Below are 22,174 nucleotides of genomic sequence, written 5' to 3' on the forward strand. Positions count from 1 at the left end.
ACTAATTAGATGGATGCATATAATTTAAATATCTAGCACACGGGAAAGTTGGGTAAGCCCTGCTGTCTGAAGCTTCGTCGTATGCTTAGATTTGAACTTTAGCCTCAGCTTTAGCAGAACTATGAGGCTTATCACCCCAACCATATAAACAAAAACTGGAACCCTAGGGCCCATGCTATTCATTGCTTTTGTGAGCTGGAGTGAGTTATCTTGTGGAAGTGAGACATGTTAACTTTTTAAAATGTCATATAAAGTAAATACAATATCCCAGCTATATCTAAATTAAATAGACGGAACGCAGCAGACAGAATAAGAGAACTTAGAAAACTTCCAGCCAGTTGTATGTCTGGGAAAGTTGGCTTGGTCATTACATTGGAAGGTTTACATTACATAAGAATTGAAAGGGGATTGTTTCGGGGAAGACAACAACACAGTGAGGACTCTTATTCCATTTAAAGCAGGCAAGGCATGTTTCAGGGGTCCCATCTGGAAGGGAAGGATCCCCCTCTCCCCATTTGTTGGCGACTCTTGAGCGTTAAATGCTCCTTTGGATAACGGTGGGAGATATGAAGTGGTTCAGCAACATTCCCACGGCAATGAAAGGGACCATCTCGTCTAAAATATGAGAACATCAGAGCGACCGGAGTAAGGTATCTACCTCTGGCTTGTTCCATTCACCATTCTCCCCACTAAGTTTCCACGGTGAGTACATTTTCCGCCGTGGGGATGGCTGGAGCCTCAGGACTGATGCTGCATCACTCACGGTGATGCACCCGGGTAGCGTTTCGGTGGGCTACGGAATCTAGGAACCCCTCGAGTTGTACGCACGAGTGGACATTCTCCTGGGCAACACCAGGCACAGCCCACATTCGGTCCCGGGTGTCCAGCCGTGTCCGGGAGCGCGCGAGGCGCCTCGGGGAGGGACACCTGTGCCTCGGGGGCACAGCCGGAGTCCGTCACATCCCTGCCCCCGGCACGTACGTTCTCGCTCTCTCAGCACCCCGGACGCCTGGCTGTCCACAGCGCGACGGACAGGCCTGACCACCCGACGGGCAGAGGCGGCCTGGAGAGAGCGCTGGCACTTCGGAAGAGCCCTCCCCGCCTCAGCAGTTTCCTGCCACTCACGCCGCACGACGTGCGGCCCCGCCCAATGATGCCCCGCCGCCTCCGCGGATGCCCCGCCCCCGGGCCCGCCCTCCAATGGGAAGCCGGCGGGGGCGGGCCGCGCGGGCAGCCTCGGCAGCTGCAGCCGCGGCCGGAGCCGGGCAGGGGCTCCGGAGAGACAGGTACCGGCGCGGGCGGCGCAGCCCCAGGCGCCAGAGCTGCGCTCACCGCGGGAAGGACGGTCCCCGAGGGAGCCAGGGGCCGCTGCGTCCGAGCAGGCGGGGTTCGAGCCCGGCCCGGCACGGTCCGAAGTCCGCGCTATGGGAGAAGAGAAATACTTGCCTGAGCTGATGGCAGAGAAGGATAGCCTGGATCCATCTTTTGTGCACGCGTCGCGCCTTCTGGCGGAAGGTAGGACGGGTCCCGGCGCCTGCTAGCTCGGGCAGGGTGAAGTTGGGGAGGGCGGGCGCTCCGCCGGGCAGAAACTGTTCCAGGGAGCCGCTTCCCAGGGCAGGAGCGCAGCGCGGTCTGCCAGGCTCCTCCGAGGCTGAATTGCTGGCGACCGGAGCCGTGAGGTCTAATGGCAGAGTGAGGCGACCTGTTAGGGTCCTGGACAGGGAAACCAGCAAGTGTCCGCTGGCCCCCCGGGACCTCTTCACTTTGCAGAAGCCAGGGAAATCAGTTCAGGAGCAACTGCAATCCATGGAGTGTTCTGGGGAGCATCTCGGTCACGGATCAGGCTTTTGATTTTTTTATTGTATTCTTCTTCCGCGTTTATAAGTGATTCTGACACCCTTTGAACAGTCGTTCTCCCGGAAAGTCTTAGAATTAATCGGCATTAAAGTATGCATGTTCGTGCGTTTATGGGAACGTGCTAAGTAGAGGCTAAAGCGCTTATCAACGTATTTGAAACGTGATGATTGGGTACCACGAGAGATATTGGTGCCTAGGAACGCTCTATAATTGATCAATTGTTCCTCATTTTTTTTTTTTTAACAAGGTGTACGTTTTCTTTTGTGTACCTGTGATTTTAGCGGAGATTCGGTTCCTGGAAGAGTATCTTGCCTTTTGCATTGCTTTGAAAGGTCGTTTGAAAAAAGCCACACGTGAAAACTTCTCCGTCACAAATATTAACCCTAATCATTCCTTACACGTGAAACAATGACAGCTGCTAAAGACATCTCGAATACCCAGTAACCTGAACATTCCTACTTAAAACAACTGCAGAATTTTGGGATGACTGTTTCATTATTAATGAATTGCTTCATGCCCAGACTGGCTACAGTGAAGCTCTGGGTGTTGAGGTCGTCCCCATTAGAAGAGACAGTGACATCGTCCTCTTGCCCAGCTCCTCAGCCTTAAAATAGGTTCAAGACTTAGTTGTGCATCAGAGGAAAATTTTACTCCTCATATGATTAAGAGACATTAGATTGATTTTGACATCTTTAATGGGTCGCTATTTATTATAGCCTATAATAACAAAGTATTTCATGAAAGACCGCCAGGGAATTTATAATCAGAATGTGGAAGATTCGAAGTTTCTAAACCGTGTTTGAAGGGAGAGGCTGGCTTTGGAGAGTATTGGGCAGCGCAGTGCAATCGTGTTTACCATTACCTAGTACTCAAATGATAACAAATGAAAGCGAAAAACTAAAGTCATGAACTCTCCTCTCCTTTCTCCACCGTTAAAGGGCAACAGCCTAATCAAGATAGGAGTATTCAAAAGAATAGCCATCGCTTAATAGATACTAACAGATTAAAAATGTTTTCTTCAATGTTCACTTCAGTCTGTTCTCCAGAAGTGTTTCCATTCAGTGTACAATAAAAAAAAATGCAAATGCATGATCTTCTCTGACTTGATAACTGGACCTCTCTTTGGGACAGATAGCTCAATAATAGGTTCATCAGTTATTAATGTATATTAATAACTGATTAATATACATTAATCATTGTACTTTCAGAACTTACAGTTACGAGAGATGTGGATGAAAGTCTTACCAGAGCGAGAACACTAAGTACCTGGTTTTCTGACGTTTTTCTTTGGAAGCACCAGATTTCTTGAGACTTAGGAAATTGTTCTAATGCACCTTGTAATTTAATTTTTTCCCAGCAGGGGGAAGTATGGCCTGCTTTTGTAATGGATTAGAGGAAAGCGCAGAACTAGAAAGGCATTTCAGTAAGAAACAAAGAGGGTGCCTAAATTTCAGAGAATTCCTAATGAGAAAAAGAAAAAGAAAGGGGCGGTGACAGTAATCCCAGCGTAGCCGGATAGTTACATTAAAAGATACACAGGGCACACTTCACTTCTGTGACTCCACCCCGGCTCTTTACACATGCTTACAACAGTGTAAGTTGAGTGTGTGCCTGGGCTTCTCAGTGAGTCATCATTCACGTGTTGCATTATACGCTGTTTTCCATTGTCTTTCCAAAGGCCATTTGTGAAGGGTTCGAGGATCACCGTGGAGATTTTATTTCTCACACCTGGAAATGCTCTGTCTGAAGGCATCAGCTATAAATAACCCTGACACAGATACTCAAATGGAAGGAAGGTGCACACTGAGGTACATTTCAGCAGTGCTGTGCAGACGGTCTTGAGACTGAGGGGGCAATAAAAATGATCCAGATGATTCCATTCTTTGGAATGAGTTTCTAGAGGCAGGGACAGACAGCAGTGAGCGCTCACATTGCCTTACTCTGCTTTCCGGTTAGACACAAGCCTGTGCCTGCTTTATTAGGATGGAAGGCTGTGGACTTCAAATTACTTTGGGGGGGGGTGTTTTTATATTTTAATTGTATTTTATTTGTTTTCAGTAGCAGTGATTTCTAAAAAAAAAATTAAAAACAAATAATTTATAAATTTGACTATTAAAGCAGATCTTGAATAATATGGGTTAAGGTGTTTTCATACAATGAATTTGATTAAAATAACTCCCCTCCTGTAATTACAATTTTAGGTAGTACCTATTTGTTACGGAAGATGTTTCTGAATGTGATAATAGAGCAAAATCAATGTGATTCTTAAAGTTCTGGCTCAGGTTCGATTTTGCTTGAGCACTGGAGTTGCATACAGCTATTTATAGCCATGCTACCTTCATTTAATTCTATGTGTCTTTAACCTGAGTTTTGTAAGCCTCCCTTCCCTGGGCCCAGTTTTCTTGTCTCAGATTAAGTAGGGAGAGCGGGAGATCTGAATGTTTCTGCAATTCTTATTTACTCTTGATGCCCACTGATGTGAGGGAGGGGTGTTTTCATATCCTAAACAGAAATCAACCAATCGATCAATAGCTGAACATTTTCGGGACCTTTGAATCTCCTCCTGGTTTAATGATTAATGATACGTTTATTGCACTACAGTGTAATTTGAGGCGTGTCTGTTGTGCGGGATAGCGGAGACAGGCCCATGTTCTTCACTCGACTGAACTACTTTGAAGGCTTGTGTCTTTCTTGTGTACGAAATATATATATATGCTTGTTTTTGGTTGAAAATGCTGGGTGCCATATTCACATTTATTGATTCAATTATGGCCTTTCATACTTTCTGGAGTATTATTAAAATCAAGTGAACATGATTAAGGCAAGGCTTTCTATCCTGTTCTTCAGCACTACTTTAGCTAACTGGTCACGGGATGAAGTCAAAGATTACCAAATACAAGTAGTTTCTGAGCTGCTCTATTTTCAGAGATTGGTGAAGAACTTGACCTAGCAACTACAGTTAAGATTTGTGTTTGCAGATCTATATGGATTTTTAAAAATGGGAATAAATAGCAATTTTTTTTTCATTTTTTGTTATTATCACTATTAAAATTTATTCACTTTGTATCCCAACAGTATCCCTCTCCCTCTGCTCTCCCTATGCTCCTCCCGTAGTCCACTAATAGGGTAGGACCTCCTCCACTCTTACGTGACCATAGCATATCACGTCTCATCAGGACTGATTGCATTGTCTTCCTCTGTGACCTGGCAAGGCTGCAACCCCAGGGGGAGGTGATCAGAGAGCCTTTCACTGCATTCATGCCAGAGAAAGAACCTGCTTTCCTTATTAGGGACCCCACTTGGATACTGAGTGTTTGGGTTACTTCTCAGCCCAGCCGGAGTTTTAGTTCCTTTCCATGCATTGTCCTTGGTTGAGGTTTCATTCTCTTCAGGGCCCCCAGGTCTCAGTTTTTTGTTTTTTTTTTTTTTGTTGTTGTTGTTGTTTTGGTTTGGTTTGGTTTTTTGTTTTTCTGGCTCTGTTGGTCTCCTTTGGGAGCTCCTGTCCCTTTCAGGTCAGTCTAACTTCCTCTTCTTTCATAAAATTCCCTGCTCTTTGCCCAAAGTTTTGCTATGAGTCTCAGCCTCTGCTTGGATACCTCAATCAGTAGTCTTTAAGAGGCCCTCTGTGGTAGGCTCCTGTCCTGTTCCCTGACTACTCCTGCTTCTGATGTCTATGTTTGCCCTTCTGAGGATTGAGCATCTTCTCTATGGTCTTTCTTGTTGTATAGCTTCTTTAGGACTATAGATTTTAGTATGGTTATCCTAAATTATATGGCTAATATCCACTTATGAGTGAGTATATACCATGTGTGTCTTTCTGCTTCTAGGTTATCTTACTAAAGATCATCTTTTCCAGTTCCTGCCATTTGCCTGCAAATTTCATAATTTCCTTGAAACCAACAACAAAGATTTTTATTTCTTATAAATGGTAGCATCAAAACTGAGATGGATTTAAATTCTCAATAGGGATCACTTTAAAATTTAGACCATATTCACTAAATATCTTCTAGTTAAGAAACACACACACACATTCAGACAACTTTTTCATTTTTCTCTTGAATATAATGTTTTTTCTCTCTTTACATTTAGTATAATCTTATTTATATTTCTTAAGTACAAAAAAAAAAAAGCTTCCACAGGCACAGATTAAATTTTTGATATCTTCAGTCTGCATTCAAAACAATTAATGACATGGTATTTAAAAAAGTCTATTTCAGTGTGTAACGTGCCTGGCACTGAGTATTGACACTCCTACCATCTGTGATGCAGTGAGGATGCCATTTGCTTTCCTGTGTAATACTCAGTTTTTTCTCATCTGTAAATCGGGAAATGTAGTTCTTATCAGACAGATGTTTTGAGTAATAAAGGTAGAATATTATATAAATACAAGAGACATATTTTCTTTAGTATTTCAGTGCCATTGTCTACTTAACCACAGCCTGAGAATAAATTTTAAAAGAAAAGGAAAATAATTCTTACTTTACTATTTTAATCACTGCTGAATGCAATTTTAACTCATTAATGAAATTAGAAACAAATTTTCTCATGAAATATGATTGAAGAGAGAAATTTTAAGGAAATCATGAAATTTGCAGGCAAATGGTTGGAACTAGAAAAGATCATCCTAAGTGAGGTATTGCAGAAGCAGAAAGACACACAAGATATATACTAACTTATAAGTGGATATTAGATATTTAATATAGGATAAACATACTAAAATCTGTACAACTAAAGAAGCTAAGCCAGAAGGAGGATCCTGGATAAGTTGATCAATACTCATTCAGAAAGGCAAACAGGATGGACATCAGAAGAGGGAGAAGACAGGGAACAGGATAGAAGCCCACCACAGAGGGCCTCTGAAAGACTCTACCCAGCAAATGCTATCAAAGCAAATGCTAAGACTCATAGCCAAACTTTGGGCAGAGTACAGGGAATCTTAAAAAAGAAGGGGAATATAGAAAGACCTAGAGCGGACAGAAACTCCACAAGGAGATCAACAGAACCAAAATTCTGGGCACAGGGGTTTTTTCTGAGACTGATTCTCTAACCAAGGACCATGCATGGAGATAACCTAGAACCCCTGCACAGATGTAGTCCATGGCAGCTCAGGATCCAAGTGGGTACCCTAGTAAGGGGAACAGGGACTGTCTCTGACATGAACTTAGTGGCTGGCTCTTTGATCACTTCCCTGTGAAGGTGATCAAAGAGGATCACAGAGGAAGACAATACATCCAGTCCTGGTGATATCTGATAGACTAGGGTCAGGTGGAAGGGGAGGATGATCTCCTCTATCAATGGACTTTTGGTGGGGCATGGGAAGAGATGAAGGAGGAAGGGTGGGATTGGGAAGGGATGAGGGAGTGGGCTACAGCTGGGATACACAGTGAATAAATTGTGATTAATAAAAAATTAATACATTTTTTAAAAATCTCTCTTTCACCAATGGTTATTTGTCAACCATTGTTCTTTGATTAATGCTAGTTCTTTTTTGATGAATGATAAACTCAGACTTCCTCAATGCCCTTCAGCCTACAATGTCTTCCTGCTTAGAAGATGATTTCAGCTTCTCTGTGTGTATGTGCTGTTGTGTTCCTTACTTCCTACCACATGTAACTGCCCCTCTCACATGCTGGCTTCCTATTTACCCTTCTCTACCGATGTCCATCCTCACGTACAGAGCCCATAAACATCCTGACGTATGGACTCCATGTCCATCCTCACATACAGACCCCATGTCCATCCCGACATAGAAACTCAATGTCCATCCTCACATTTTTTTTTTTTTATTAACAAAGGACTGTTTTTCAAAGGTTGACCCACACCCTCAACACCAGTGTTTCCCATGTGCTCTGAGCTTGTTCCTGAGATACGTTCTCTTCTTGGGTCTCCCACTTTTGTTCAGTCTTGCAGCAGCCCTGCCAACATGAATAACTTAAATAAATAGAATGTGTTTCACTGGCAAAAGTAATAAAATTAATCTTTCTTGACACTTATCCTCTCTTGTGTCTTTCAAACGTCTGATATTATTAATCTGTACCTGGCTCCCTCATTTTTCTTACTTTACTTCTTTAAAATTCTTCAGTCTAGCCTCTGTCTTTACCACTGCCTTGAGACAGTGACTCTACTGACACAATCACCCTCTAACTGCTGCATCTAGTACAGGGTTTTTCCCAGCTCATCAGACCCAAGTTTACACTGTTGATGCTATGACAGGACCTTTCTCTTCTCTGAGCTTCTGTCACTGGCCACTGCTGGATTTACTTTCTTTTCTGACTATTCTGACCTCTTCACCGCACTTCAGTACACACTGTATCTCACAAGAATTCATTCAAAGTGGAATTCTGACCAGATCATGCTTTTTAATTCTTTCTGACTCCTGCAACATGTAAGTCAAGCACTATGGCAGTCATACTACATATCTCTTTTGTAGGCTTTATTACTTGATTTTTCTGCCTAATTTATCTCCCTGTAGCAACTTATTCGCTTCCCTACACTCATTCTCCTCACCCTTACCCTTCCACAGCAAGGCTGCTATATACTGTTTCTTTTTTCTTATATTTACAGCATTTATCATCCCATTTTTTACTGGTCTGTCTCACTAGACTGAACTCAAGAAGAAGAACAAAATATCACCCTGTGCTCTCTCAACAGTATCCATTATGAAAGCTTCATATATGGCGTTGCTCAAAACATACAGGGAAGTCTTGTCTTCGTGGGACTTCAGAATCTGCCTGCAGGGGCCTCTCTGCTATGTCATCTGTCATGAAATACAGTTGCCTGCCTCGTGTCCCATCCTGTATCTAGGAGGTTGTATGTACTGTGACTTCTCTGGAATGATCTCTCCTAATTTGTCTACCTGGTTGTAATTATTACTCATTCAACAAAGTGGGTCTGGTTACCCCTTCATCTGGGAAGCTTTCCATAAAAGCTTCCTTACCTTATTTATTATGGATTGAGTGAACCTGCCTTTCTTGCTTTTGACCTTTTCACAGCTACGTTGCAACATGCCGTTCTGTTTGATCTTGTCTTTCTGCCCTCTAAGCTGGGAGGTTGGATTTGTGACTCCAGTCTCTGAATCCGTAATGCCTTCCTTCCTTCTCTGTGTGTGATACATGGTTACAAAGTAGATGATGTCAGTCTTATACATTACCTTTCTCCAAGTTAGAAGACATCTCCAGAAAAAAAATTCTTGAATTCCCTTCACTGTTGGATTCAGCCTTTTTTTTTTAATTTTTATTTTTAGTTACAATTTGTTAACTCTGTGTCCCAGCTGTATCCCGCTCCCTCATTCCCTCCCCCTCCCCAACTCCCTCCCTGGTCTCCTCCCTGCCCCTTTCCAAGTCCACTGATAGGGGAGGACCTCCTCCCCTTTCATTTGACCCTGTTTTATCAGGTATCTTCAAGGCTGGCTGCAAAGTCCTCCTCTGTGGCCTAACAGGACTGCTCCTCCCCTGGGGGTGGGGGGGGTGGGGAGGACAAAGAGCCTGCCCTTGAGATCCTGCAAGCTTTAATTCAAATCACAGAGGATCATTTTAAAAGCATTTATTCACTAAAAATCTTATTTTCCAATAGTTTTACATTTGCTGGTAATTGTGAAATAAGAGGATATTTTACTCTCTAATGCCAAGAATATGGCATTGATATATTGTGTGGACACAGCTCTTTTTTGTGGTCCTGTGTAGTGGTTCTTTTCCTTTACTCTGATGTGGCTGTTCTCAACATGTGGACTGAGATACCTTTGGGAGTAGAATGACCCTTTCAACAGGGTCACATTATCAGATTTTCTGCATATCAGATATTTACATTAGGATTCGTAACAGTAGCAAAGCTACAATTATGAAGTAGCAAGAACAATACCTTTATGGAGGAGGGTCACCACAGTGTGAGGAGCCTGCATTAGGCAGGTTGAGAACCACTGCTCTGATGGGTCCTTGTGAATCTGCCCATTTGTGTCTTTGTTCAGATTGGTTAATTTCTTTGATTCTGTTTTACGTCAAAGGATTCCGTCCACTACTCTGTAATTGCTGCTGCTGAGTATGTCTCATAGGAGAATTTTAAAATCATAGTTGCTCTTTCTTTAAATTGTAAACTTGTAGTTTTTCAGATTTGCTGATTTGGTAAGATTATTACAGACCCTGATGTGCGTGGGCACCTGCGGATTGCCTGTTCTCACTCAAATTCACTCTTTCCTAGTTCTTAGCATGAGGCGTATGCTTTTGAACCATACCCTGGATATTTTTATTGATGCATTATGATGGTATGGATTGTTTAAAACTACTTTTTAGAACATACTTCTTATAACACTCTTCCTATAGATACCTAGCTACCTTTGGAATTCCAGGCAGCAGTGAAAAGCTGCGCTCCACTCCTCACTGATATCATAGACCCTACTCAGCCTGGGAAGCAGAGAACCTTCTCTCACTGCTTCCTGTGCGTTTCTGCTAGTGTCAAGAAGAGCCAGTCTTTCTCTTGCAGTGAGTTATTTGTGGCTCATCTCCATTCCTAAGAATTCTCAGTAGAGAGATAATAAACACTTAAGAAAATGGAGTTGCTTTAGGTTACTTTCTATAGACATTCTTAATTTAGCTATAGTCTGGGAGACAGATTCTCTCAGGCTAGTACTCTGTTACATTTAATCACACAATCACACTTGTTCTTTAATGTGGGCTGGCGACATCTTCCTACAATGTATAAATGCTATTGATATACAGAGACACATGTTTAACTCATGATATCTACGAGATGTAGGGATTTAACAAATTCGTGTGCACATACATGTTCAAGCTATCAATACTTCATGGGTGGTCTGGTAGATCTCATGGGGATTTCGAAGAACAGTTACTTTGAAGGTCATAGGGATTCTGAGTCATAACACGTATTGTTGACTCACTCATAGGTCACACTCTTTGCGGGGGGGGGGTGCCGCATGGGATGTTTTATGGGGCTTACTATGACTCTACCCACCAATCACATTAGATTGCTACTGGCACTGTTCTCAGAAATGACAAGAGTGAATGCTTACTATTTAGCAAAAGTGATTCAGAAAAAGAAATGCTGATCTAAAATGCAGATATTCACAGCCAAAGGTCATTAAAATACACTGCTTCTTAGGAAAGAGACAAAATTTTTCATGCTTTTAAGGAAAGTCAGTTACTAATGTGTAAAGTTCATGTAGGATATTTTGTTAATTTGTCAATAAACTGCTTCATATTAGTTTACCAGTATAATGCTGTAAAATAAAAATAGCGAGTAAAAGATAAATTAATTTGTTGTGTGGGGATTTAACAAGTTTAGAGTCAGGTTGAGGAGCCCTTATTATGTGTTATGTTTAAGGGTGCTGTTGAGAATGTTTAGAAATATTCCAGAGAGGCATAAGTGAACATTTCAGTATTTTTATTTTTATTTTAATAATAATAAACCATGGGAGAAGTTGTGTGATTTTCCGAGGCACTTTCTGGTTTCTTTTAAAGGATAACTGCTTAAATTTGTTGAATTCTTTTCTTAACCAAGAAAAAAAACTGTAACTTCTTTCTTGTCTCTTGAGCAGCGAGGGTTTTGTTTAATGTCTGAAAGCAAGCAGATTGCACATTTGGGCAGAAACAGATGTCTTGATTTAAATATTATCCATAAGTTCTGAGCTTTAGGATTTAGTAAGCTGGAAACATATTGGTTGTTACTGTCCTGCTATGAGAGAAGATATCATCAGTGTCCATTTCCTTTAAACTGTTCACGATTAGATTTTACTGTACTAATAAAAAACAAGACTCTGTGTGTTTTCTCCACAGTGCATTTTAGCAGGTGTGTGTCTGTACGCTGGATAATGTCAGGACCCAAGAGCCCCTCCGAAGAGGCAGCCTCAGTGGCCAGAGCAATAAAGGGATTTATTTAATGACTGTAACAGGATGATTAAGTAATGAGATATTCATGTAACATGTTTTCTTTTACAAGTCTTTAAAATTTAAATTCGGAGAAATAGAAATTATATGTTTATGGAGATACAATAAGTGGCAAAATTTCAAAAGAGGTGGTCATGGTGAGTCTCTCAGGAAGCTTTTTTGGTTTCTAGGCATGTACCACTGTTCTCTTACAGTCTCTCTCTTTCTTTGTGAATGGCCATTGTTAGACATATATAAAGATATGTACTAAGAATGAATCTTTATGTATTCCAACATTGCTTAAAGTAACAGTAATGAAGCGTGGTAGTGTCTTGCCATGCATGCCTTGTAAGTGATATTTAAGAATTTGGGCCTCCTGTTAAAAACAACAGGAAGTCATTTAGGAGGATGAAGGAGTAGTAAATAGATCAGCATTTTACTGACACATGGTATGGTAGCACTCTTGGGAAATGGCCAGGGTAGGTCTTCAATGGGGGCAGGATGTGAGGTGGCTAAAATAGTAAACCATTTAAGCAGCTCTGGAGAACTGATCTCAAATCTTGTAGTGTAGAGAGGGATGATGGAAAGATCAGATTAAAAAACTTGGCTTAGAAGTAGCCTATAGCAGCTCAGTGTCCAAGAGGGTACCCCAATAATAGGAACAGGGACCATCTCTGACATGAACTGATGGGCTGGCTCTTTGATCAACTTCACAAGGGGGAAGTAGCCTTATCAGGCCACAGAGGAAGACAGAGAAGCTGGTCCTGATGAGACCTGATAGACTAGGGTCAGATGGAAGGGGAGGAGGACCTCCCTATCATTGGACTGGGGGTGGGGCATAGGAGAAGAAGAGGGAGGGAGGGAGGGGTGTATTGGGAGGGGGTGGGGTAGGGGGCTACAGCTGGGATACAAAGTGAATAAACTAATTAATAAAAATAAAAGAAAAAGAAAAAAACCTCGGTTTGGATAGAAAAGATGATAACTGAAAGAAATAATGCTTGCTGTCAGAGATGCTCCTTACTAATAGGGTTAAAGTTGTTGTCAGTTGCTGAGATGTCACTCTAAAGGTTAGAGCTGAGGTCAGGTGGATGCACATCGAAGGACCAGTAGAATGTTTAGTATAAACTCAGGTACAGAGGTAAATGGGTATGGAGAAAATTGTGCGCTACAGATAGTATTCTCTAATAGAATAACTGGGCATGAGAGTACACACTAGTAACCATAGCGCTTCAGAAGGGATGACAGGAGGATTGTGAGTTCGAGGTCAGCCTAGGCCGATACTGATATTTTTCTTAAACTCTAGACAGCAACAATAGCCAAAAATAAATCCAAAAGAAAAGGAAACAATCACAAATACCATTTACTGGACTTAGAGACAGAAAAGAAAATAAAGGAAAACATAAATGTGGAGAAAAATCCATGTGTAAAAGAGGAACAAATAGGAGCCCAGGTACCAACAAAGAGAATACTGACTTCATAAGGCAGGATATTGAACCATCTGACACTGATAATATTTATCATCCCCACTTACACACACAGTGGACTTGTGTGGTTAACATTTAAGGGAGTGGTAGAAGGGAAAGGCATTGGAGTGTAGGTTAAATCACCAATAGGGTAGCTATGCTCCTTAAGTCTACTTGCTGTTACTATACATGTAGGTTTTGATTTTGAGTTGATGTTTTTAAACTTAATGTTCCTCTGACCTCATGTGTAAAGTGAGAGCAGTTCTAAACTAAGAAAATGATGATGATGCTATGATGATCATTGTTATTATTATTATTAATTTTGCTACTATAAATAGCACATGTACTATCTTTTATCGCTCCACCCCCATTCTCCAGCCCACTGTTTCTACTTTGCCAGTTCTTCTGATGACAAGGAGCATGCTCTAAAAGAACTACATCCTATGCTAAGATCGTAATGTTCTTCCCAGTGGCTTTTCCAAGGCCCATCCTTGGCATTTTGAGGCTTTTGTTCTCCTTTGTTTACATCTGTTTTTTCCCCCCTGCTGGTTTGTATCAATTTGTTGGAATGTCTGACTTGTAAACCATTGCTACCTTCCTAATGCTCTTTCTCCTTTCTCTGTGATTCCACATTCCAGTTAAAAATGTACAGCTTCCATTTTGGCCAGAGATCTATAGTGAGCAGGAGATGGGAGGTCCGAATCTCAAATTTCCCACGCTGTAAATCCCAACCTTTGTACGAGTGTACTGTGACTGGGTGGAAAGATACACATACACCTTTGTAGATAAGCTCTCATGAACACACACAAGCATATTTTCTTTCCACATGGTGAGTGACAGAGCTGTTCCATTTTGGAAAAAACAAAGACTGTGAGGACATAAGAAAAAGAAGGTGCCACTTAAAATATATGTTTCAGATAAAATATCACTTTGTGAAGCATTTATTATAACGTGTGGGAGATTTGTTTGTCTGTGAAATTACTAGCTTATTTCTTACTCTGGAATGTGGTTTAAAAAAAATCATTCAAAAGCTACTTACTATTCTAGTGAAAAGAACTTGGCAGGTCAAGTGAAAATCCAAATCCCAGATCTGCTACCTGTTTGCTTTCTAACTCTGGGAAATTTTCTCAGTCCTCATAGGCCTTTGATTCTTTGTAAAAATACTGTTTCCTGGGTCTGGAAATTATCTGATAAATTCTTCAGATTTTTTTTGTGTAATAATTAGCCAGTGAAGATATTAACAACAGCTTTTTTTTTTTTCATCTGCTTCACTGTCTGTGATTATCTTATTTTTAAAAAAATGAGGTGAAATTTGTAAACAGAAATGTATCTTTAAAACAGACACTATGGTGAGATTTGTTAATTATACAGTCTGTGTGAACAACACCCTTGAAAACACAGATAATATTCTTATCAGCTCAGATAGTGCCTTCACATCTCCTTCCCACAATCCTCATATCCTTTAACAAGTGATGTTGATTTTTGTCCTCAATCTCCTGTGGATGCATTAATATAGTATCTAATCATCTTTCTTGAGAGCTCACTGTATCTTTGACAGTCATCTGTGTTGTTGCATTCCTCGGTAGCTTATTCTCTTTATTGCTGAATATCTGTGCCATTATATACAGTGTCACAGTTTATTCTGTTTCTTCTGATTGTACATTTGGACAGCTTTCTGTACTAAATTATTATGTGAATAAGTTGTCACAAATGTTCATATCCCCTTTCTCCTGCTTGGTAGGAAATCAATGTAGCTCCAGCTGTCCTGAAATTCTCTACTTATCCCAAGCTGACCTGGGTTACACAGAGGCTGCCTTGGCCTCTTAAGTAGAGAGTACCATCATGCATTCACCATGCTGGGATTAGACAGTGTTTCTTTATGTGGGGTAGAGTTAGCAGCTTTTAAAATATGGTTTTGTTTTACCTTATACATGGCCAGTTCTCTAAAATCCTCTGGGGTCTGTCCCCCCATCTCTCTAGGAAATATGAAAATTTTGGTGGTCATCCTTTCGGGCCACCATTTGAAGTCTCAGTCTTTTTAATATCAGATATTCTTTTGGTTTGAAGAGTTAAGATACTGTTGCTTTTATTTGGATTTCCTTGATAAATCATGGTGGGGAACATATTTTATGTGATTTTTTTCTTTTTTGGCCACTTACTCATATTCTCATCAAAATGATTGCTTAGAAGATGACATATTTTAAATTGGATTGCTGGTCTATTACTGTTGTGGGTTATTTATTTGTTCTGCATTTGTATCATTTATTAACCATATGAATTGGAAATATCGCATCCAAGTGTACAACTTAAATTTTTATTTTCAGAAATGTCTTTTGAAGAAAAGCTATTAACTTATCTGGTCTACTTTAACATTTTTTTTTCTTTTATCCATAGTGATGTTGTGGTGATCTTAAGCACCTTTGTCTTTCTCAAGGTCAGGAAGTTGTCTTCATGTGTTCTGCAGCTGTGTTTAGCCATTAACTGTAGGTTTATATTACACACGGTCTTACTGTTTGTGCTTCGTAAGCCAGGAAGGGGATTGCTGTTTCATTTAAGGTTCTAACATCCAGAGTTTTCAACATTGTTTTCTGAAGGCTTTCTTTGCATCGTGTTCCAAACCACGTGCACAGACAAAGAAGGTGTATCCTTAAACATAAAAATAGTAAAACAATAGATTGTATTGTTTAATGATATGTGGATGACCTTCCATTGTGGCTTCTTTGTAGATCTGCTTCAGACCAGAACAGAGCTGGCAGCATTAACTGTCCTGTGTTTAAACCTACCTTCAGCTGTTTGGTATTTTTCTTTTCTTTCTAATTGTAGGACATAATCATTGCAGGAGATGTGAATATATTCTATCATTACTGAAAATATGAGGAGCTATCATAGGGGCCTTGGTGTTTGTTGGCTCCAGCTGAGTACCATATTGTATCAGTAAAGAGGTACTATATCTAAGGCTAAAAAGGAGCATCCATGTTGAGAAAACACTAGTATGATTTTCCTGAAGTATAATGTTTCAGTGCCATAAGAGGGCAGGAATCAGCAGAAACCCAAGTCCTTTCAAGTACAATGTACATTGATCCATACACTTAGTTATGAGCTATAGGGCCTTTCTATTTTTTGCAGAAAAAAAAATGTGCTAGATGGAAGAAAACTTGGCCTTTACCCTTGGAAAAGTCTATACACCTATAGACCAGGAACCAAGCCTATGTCTGTGCCCATAGTAATTGCTCATCTGTACATCTTGATCTTCATTGGCATGGTAACTGACAGTTTCTCCACTGCCTGGAATATAACATACATTTCTGAGGTTGCTTAAGGGCATAACTGGTGACTTAGCGCTTCTCCTAAAAGCACATGTAGCAAAGCACAGTCACTCAGTAAATACCTTCACGCTTATCACATCAACACTGAGAACCCAAACAAGAGTTGACAGTGATCCAGACTGGCAGAAAACATCAGTGCTGGCATCTGACAACATAATTCTTACATAAGTATGTTTCTTTGAAGGCAGGATTCCATAGCCCCTTAAGGAAAATAAACTTATAAATGATAGAGGTGTGTGTGTGTGTGTGTGTGTGTGTGTGTGTGTGTGTGTGTGTACACGCTCGTGCGCATGTGTGTGTCTGTATGTGTGCACTTAGGTTGAGGGAGATAGATTTAGATGCAGAAAGTTGACACAAAAAGACTGAAATGTGTTTCTACAGGAGTAGTTAAAACACCGAATAGACACTCATGAAGAATGGAAAACATTTTGCACTATTCAACAGTTATATGTAGAAACATTCTTGGAAATGGAAGCTTTGTTTAGATAACCAATAAATATCAATTTTTTTCCATGTTTTTGCAGTTCTGTTGTGTTGGAAAGTTCTTCCTTCACTTGCCATGAAAGAGGAAACATTTAGCAGTGATGTTCTGGTCAAATACAGATTTTACAGTCCCTATTGTATCTCCGGCTTATTGTTTGGATTTGGGTACTTTTAGCTGTAAGTAAACAATAAATATACATTTCTTTGATTTGATTCTTTTCCACCCTCAAATAGCTAATATCATTGTTTTAGGGAAAATTTAGGTGGCCCCCTAGGTTTGATTGGATCCTTTGATCCTTCATTCCCTTCTTTGTGTGTTTGTATTACAGTGTACTTTCCCTTTGGTTCTGCTATGACCTCAGAGCCACCACTACATTTTCTGAGTCCAGTTTAACATTAAATCTGAGCAAGCATACGTGTTTCTGCTGGTTGCTAGCACAGATATTCTGGAACTTATGTGCTCTGTTCAGACACAACAGAAGTGTACAGTGGAAGAGAGATCAGAGTGTTCCTTCTTTTCTTGCACCTTCCAAAGACCTAGCCAACTTTGGACTCTTGAGTTAAAAGGATTCCCCCCCGCCCAAAATTTCTCCTATTTTTATGTATTTCTCTATATCTTTCACTTTTTCTCATGTCTTTTTTTTCTGTTCATTTTCTATTGTTACACTCAATTTCTTAAATATTTCTTTATTTTAAGGTGAGATTTAGAAATTGTATTTTTAATCATTTATCATGTGATGTTTTGAAAGGCATATGCACACTAACTAACATACCATTATCATTTTATGAAACTTTCACTGAGTTTGATATTTGATAATTTCATGTTTGTGTAAAGTGCATTCTTTTTGTTAAAACCCCCTAATCTCCCCGACTCTACATGGCTCAGTCTCCTGTCTGCTAGTCTCCTTTCCATATTCGTAACGTTTTTGATTTTATCATTTTCTAACATTAGTTTGATTGTTTGGTTTTGACCCATTGGGATTAATCAGGATTATCTTTCTGTGTTTAAAATCATCCACTAGAGCCTGTTTGGGCTTCGCTTTGGGCACATACACATGTGCTGCTTCTTTCTCAGAATCCATGAGTGCCCAGTTGTTTCTCAGGAGGGACAGCGCACCATAAGCTCCTCAGTGGTCCATGACTGACTGTTGATAGGTATAGTCTTGTATCAGAATCTTGTAAGCAGCAACAGCTACTGTGAACTCACAATACCTCTGTATATGTTGTGCCCAGAAGACAGCATTTCATATCCCTTTCTTCCAACTCTTAATTCTTTCTATAGCCTCCTTTCTATGGTGTTCTCTGAGTTTTAGAGGGATAGTGTAGATATCTTTTTTAGAGCTAAGCACTCAGATGTTACTGATTCTCAGCACTTTTGGCAGCCTACACCACTATTATCAAAGAAATACATTTCTCCTCTTACAGTTGGGTGTAAGGTTTGCCTATGGATATAAATATAAATATTTAGAAGGCTACATGACATTGTGACAGTTTTAAATAACAGTATTAAGAGTGGGGCTGAAGACCTCCACAGTCAAGGATTTTTTATCAGGTTCATACTACTAATTATGGATTCTTCCTGTAGAGCAGCAGAGCTTGAACCTATCAAAGAACAACTGGTTATTCCTTTAACAGCCATCTCACTATCCCACCAGCTTGCACATCTTGCTTTTCAGGTTGATAATATACGATCATACTATATATCCTATAGTTCATATAGTCTATGGCTAGGTGTGACCATTGGTGCCTCCCCAGATGACTGTGTAGCACCTTCTAACACTGTGAAAGAAAACCACCAGAGAAAAATCTACCAGCTCACACCCACTTGATTTTTCTATATCATATAATCAAAGCGTGTGGTTGGTATCTTAAACAATAGGATCCCACCACCTGCTTTTGGTGGGTAACCAAGTAGAATGGCAAAAGCCTATTTTATTCGGGGGGAGGGATAGGGAGTTATCTAACACACTTTCTTTTCTTTGGCATTGAGATCATTGACATCCACTTGTTTTTACGTTTTCAAGAATGTCATGCTCAATTAACTGTAATTCTCTTACAATAGAATATTTATATTATTATTTGGGATGGCTAGCATTGGTTGTATTTGCAAGAAAACAAATGATATTTGAATAAAGAAAACAGAATGAATATAAAGACAGTAGCTTTCTCTTAGGATATAAGTTCAGTTTTCCTACAGCAGACACTGAGATAAAGATCTTCATGTAGTAACTTACTTATATTATTACTAATTATAACTTTTTATTATTATTATTATTATTATTATTACCTATATTATTACCAACCATAAAACTAATGAAAATTCTCAAGAAACCTTATTAGTTTAAATAGGTAGATGTATTTCTTTGTTTGAATGTGCCTAAGTCTAAATATGTGTAAGTTAAAATGGCACATTATTGATTTACCTTTCAAAATCCGTCCATCCTTAAGGATGAAGTATACAGGATAAAGAATACAGCTGTTCTGTTACCATCTTCCTACTTGCTGGCTTGTTAGAGTCCTTATGTATCTCTGACTTCCCTGTTTGTTTTGGCACACTGTTTAACAATAGATACACATTGTCTTACAATGTTCTCCAGAAGTAGCCCTTGAGATAATTTCCTTGAAAGACAGATGATTTTCTTAATGTTTTTATTTTCATTATTAACTCATATCTATTTGTACAAATTAATGCATATCACTATGACATTTCCATAGGTGTGTGCATTTTATGGTGATTGCGTCCAGTTACCCACAGCCCTCTCTTGCCCTCTTCCTTCTTCTTTTGTTCCCATACTCCTCTTCTTCTCGTAGCACCTCTTTGGTTCTTCTTCTCTTTGCTAGTCATCATTTTTCTCTTCCCATATGTAAGAAAATACATGATATAATCATCTTTCTGTGTCTGGCTTATTTCAGTGCAGATGATTAATTTATATTTCCATCCATTTTCCTTTAGATAGCATGATTTCACTTTCATTGATAGCTAGAAATGCTTCCTTGTGTAGCCATGCTTTCTTTATCCATTTGTTTGGCGGTAGATGCATAGAGTCATCCAATGCTTTTCATATTGTGATTTTTCATCAATAAATATGGTGTTTGTTTATCTTTCTTAAATGCTGAGTTTATTTCCTTTGGGTATAAACTAAGCACCAGTATGTTTCTTTTTCAAACTTGTAAGGAGGTTCCATAATGTTTTTGTTTTGTTTTGTTTTGTTTTGTTTTGTTTTGTTTTGTTTTGGTGCATGTACTCACCAATAGTGTGCACGTCATGTTCATTTTTACTTGTGTTTGTTAATAGCCATTCTGCTTGTGATGAGGTAGGATTTCAATGCAGTTCTCATTTTCGTTTCTGATTGTATAGATACTGAGCATTTTTATGTATGGATTGCCGATTTGTGCTGTTTCTTCAGTGAAGTGTTCAGAGCGTTTGCCTATCTATTTGACTGATTGTTTCCTCCTCTGTTGGTATTTTTCTGAGATTTCTGAGGTAATGTGTTCTATTTATTGTTCTTCTGTTAGAAGAGGAGATGGTAAAGATCTTCCCCCATTCCTCAGATGGTCTCTTTATTTTGCTAAGACAGATACATGTAACTCGACCTTAAGGTAGAAGACTCAGAACTAAACCCATTAATTGTCAGGTATCTGGTCTTCAAAATAAATCTAAGTGTTTTGAAATGTTCTCTGGAGGTGATCAAACCACAATGTAAGGAAAGGTGGCCCCAAAGAGTTTGATTTCAAACATCGCATCACTATAGGTAACTCGCACTTAATCATAATGGGGAAATTTGGGAAGAGGGCAAAATATGTAAGTTGAGAGTTGAAGGATTTAGGGCATTTCATTATCCCTAGCTGGAAAGCTTCTAGAGAGTGTCAGTTCCTTATTAGTTCAAATTTATCATTGAGAAAGAAAGAAAAAAAAAAGAAATAAAACAAAAGCAAAACTAGAAACACCACCAACAAAATACCCCAAACTAGCCCACCTCCACAAAAAAATCAATAACAAAACACCCCAAGCCCCAGAACAACAACAAACAGGCTATACTCCATTAGGTAAGCACCCAGGGAACAAATGCAGACACTTTGGGTCTTGGAATTTGCTCAGATACACTGAGGCCAAAAGAATGAACAAAGGTAGCTGAACATAGGTGGCCTTTAATCTCTCTCTTCCCTCATAGCGCAGATTAAACACGTGAGATTGCTTAGAAATGAAAGAACCAAGTTACCACTGTTGGCACAGTCTCCTCCTCTCCCTTCATCAACAAATGAATGCCCATGAACTGGGATTTGAGTGTGCCTCCATGTAATGTTTCCGGATGGATGAGCCTTAGAATAATGCTGCTCTTTATTGAGCTGAGGTAAAATATTGTAGCTGCCTGATAACAGCCTGCCGTGTTACAAATCACCACTTGCAAGGTTACACAAGGCGCCTTTAGAAAAAGCTAAATGAATTACTTCAAATAGTATGTTTGTATTCAAAGGGAAATAGCTGGTACTTTGGGAGTGACAGTCTTTTCTTTGAGTTTCAAAAGCCCTATTGCCATACTATGCCTTTCTCCTGGCTGCTGGAAGCTGAAATCCTGCAATGAATAGGTGAATAGAAGATATTTCTAATTGAGAAAAAAAGAAAGAAAAGAAATTTTGTGAAATAGTCACAATGTTTCTCAATTTCTTACTGTAATATTTACGTACTTTTGGATTGGTTATGCTAAAACTAATTGAAAATATAATATTTAGCTGATTCACCTTCTTAAAATCAGTTTTTTCCAATTCCATTTTTACTTATGTTAAGCCTTGAACAGTTTATTTAATTTAAATAGCTACTCTCAAACATGGACACTCATCAATACAAATACAATATGTCTCCAGCTGCTATTCTTTCTGTCCCTCAATATGGATGCTAACTAATTGCAGTTTGCAACTGAGAGTAGACAGATGGGTTTTGTCAAGTGGGAATTGAGGGGACATTCTCTCTGTGGTCTGGTTTATCCTTCCCTACTCTCCTTGCCTTCCATACTATCAGTTCTACTTGGACAACATCAAGACAATTCATTTTCTAAATTCTTCTTCTTCTTCTTCTTCTTCTTCTTCTTCTTCTTCTTCTTCTTCTTCTTCTTCTTCTTCTTCTTCTCCTCCTCCTCCTCCTCCTCCTCCTCCTCCTCCTCCTCCTCCTCCT

At 39.8% G+C, this 22,174-nt stretch overlaps 1 protein-coding gene across 4 annotated transcripts in view; it reads left to right on the forward strand.

The window, feature by feature from the left end:
* The first annotated feature begins 1,248 nt into the window (after positions 1-1,248).
* Positions 1,249-22,174, forward strand: part of Khdrbs2 (KH RNA binding domain containing, signal transduction associated 2) — a 514,570-nt gene continuing 493,644 nt past the window's right edge. For 3 of the 4 annotated variants that reach the window (XR_008720013.1, XM_055606285.1, XM_055606294.1), the window contains exon 1: positions 1,348-1,515. Coding sequence is in view for 3 of the 4 variants with exons in the window: in XM_055606285.1 (XP_055462260.1) it covers positions 1,425-1,515 (91 nt within the window). In the remaining variant the exon portion in view is untranslated. Of the gene's footprint in view, positions 1,516-22,174 lie in introns of all 4 variants that reach the window. The other variant, XM_055606304.1, reaches the window with a different exon arrangement.

The sequence above is a fragment of the Psammomys obesus genome, unplaced genomic scaffold (genome assembly GCF_907164565.1).
Source record: "Psammomys obesus unplaced genomic scaffold, mPsaObe1.curated_primary_1811, whole genome shotgun sequence".
NCBI classification, from domain to species: Eukaryota; Metazoa; Chordata; class Mammalia; order Rodentia; family Muridae; genus Psammomys; species Psammomys obesus.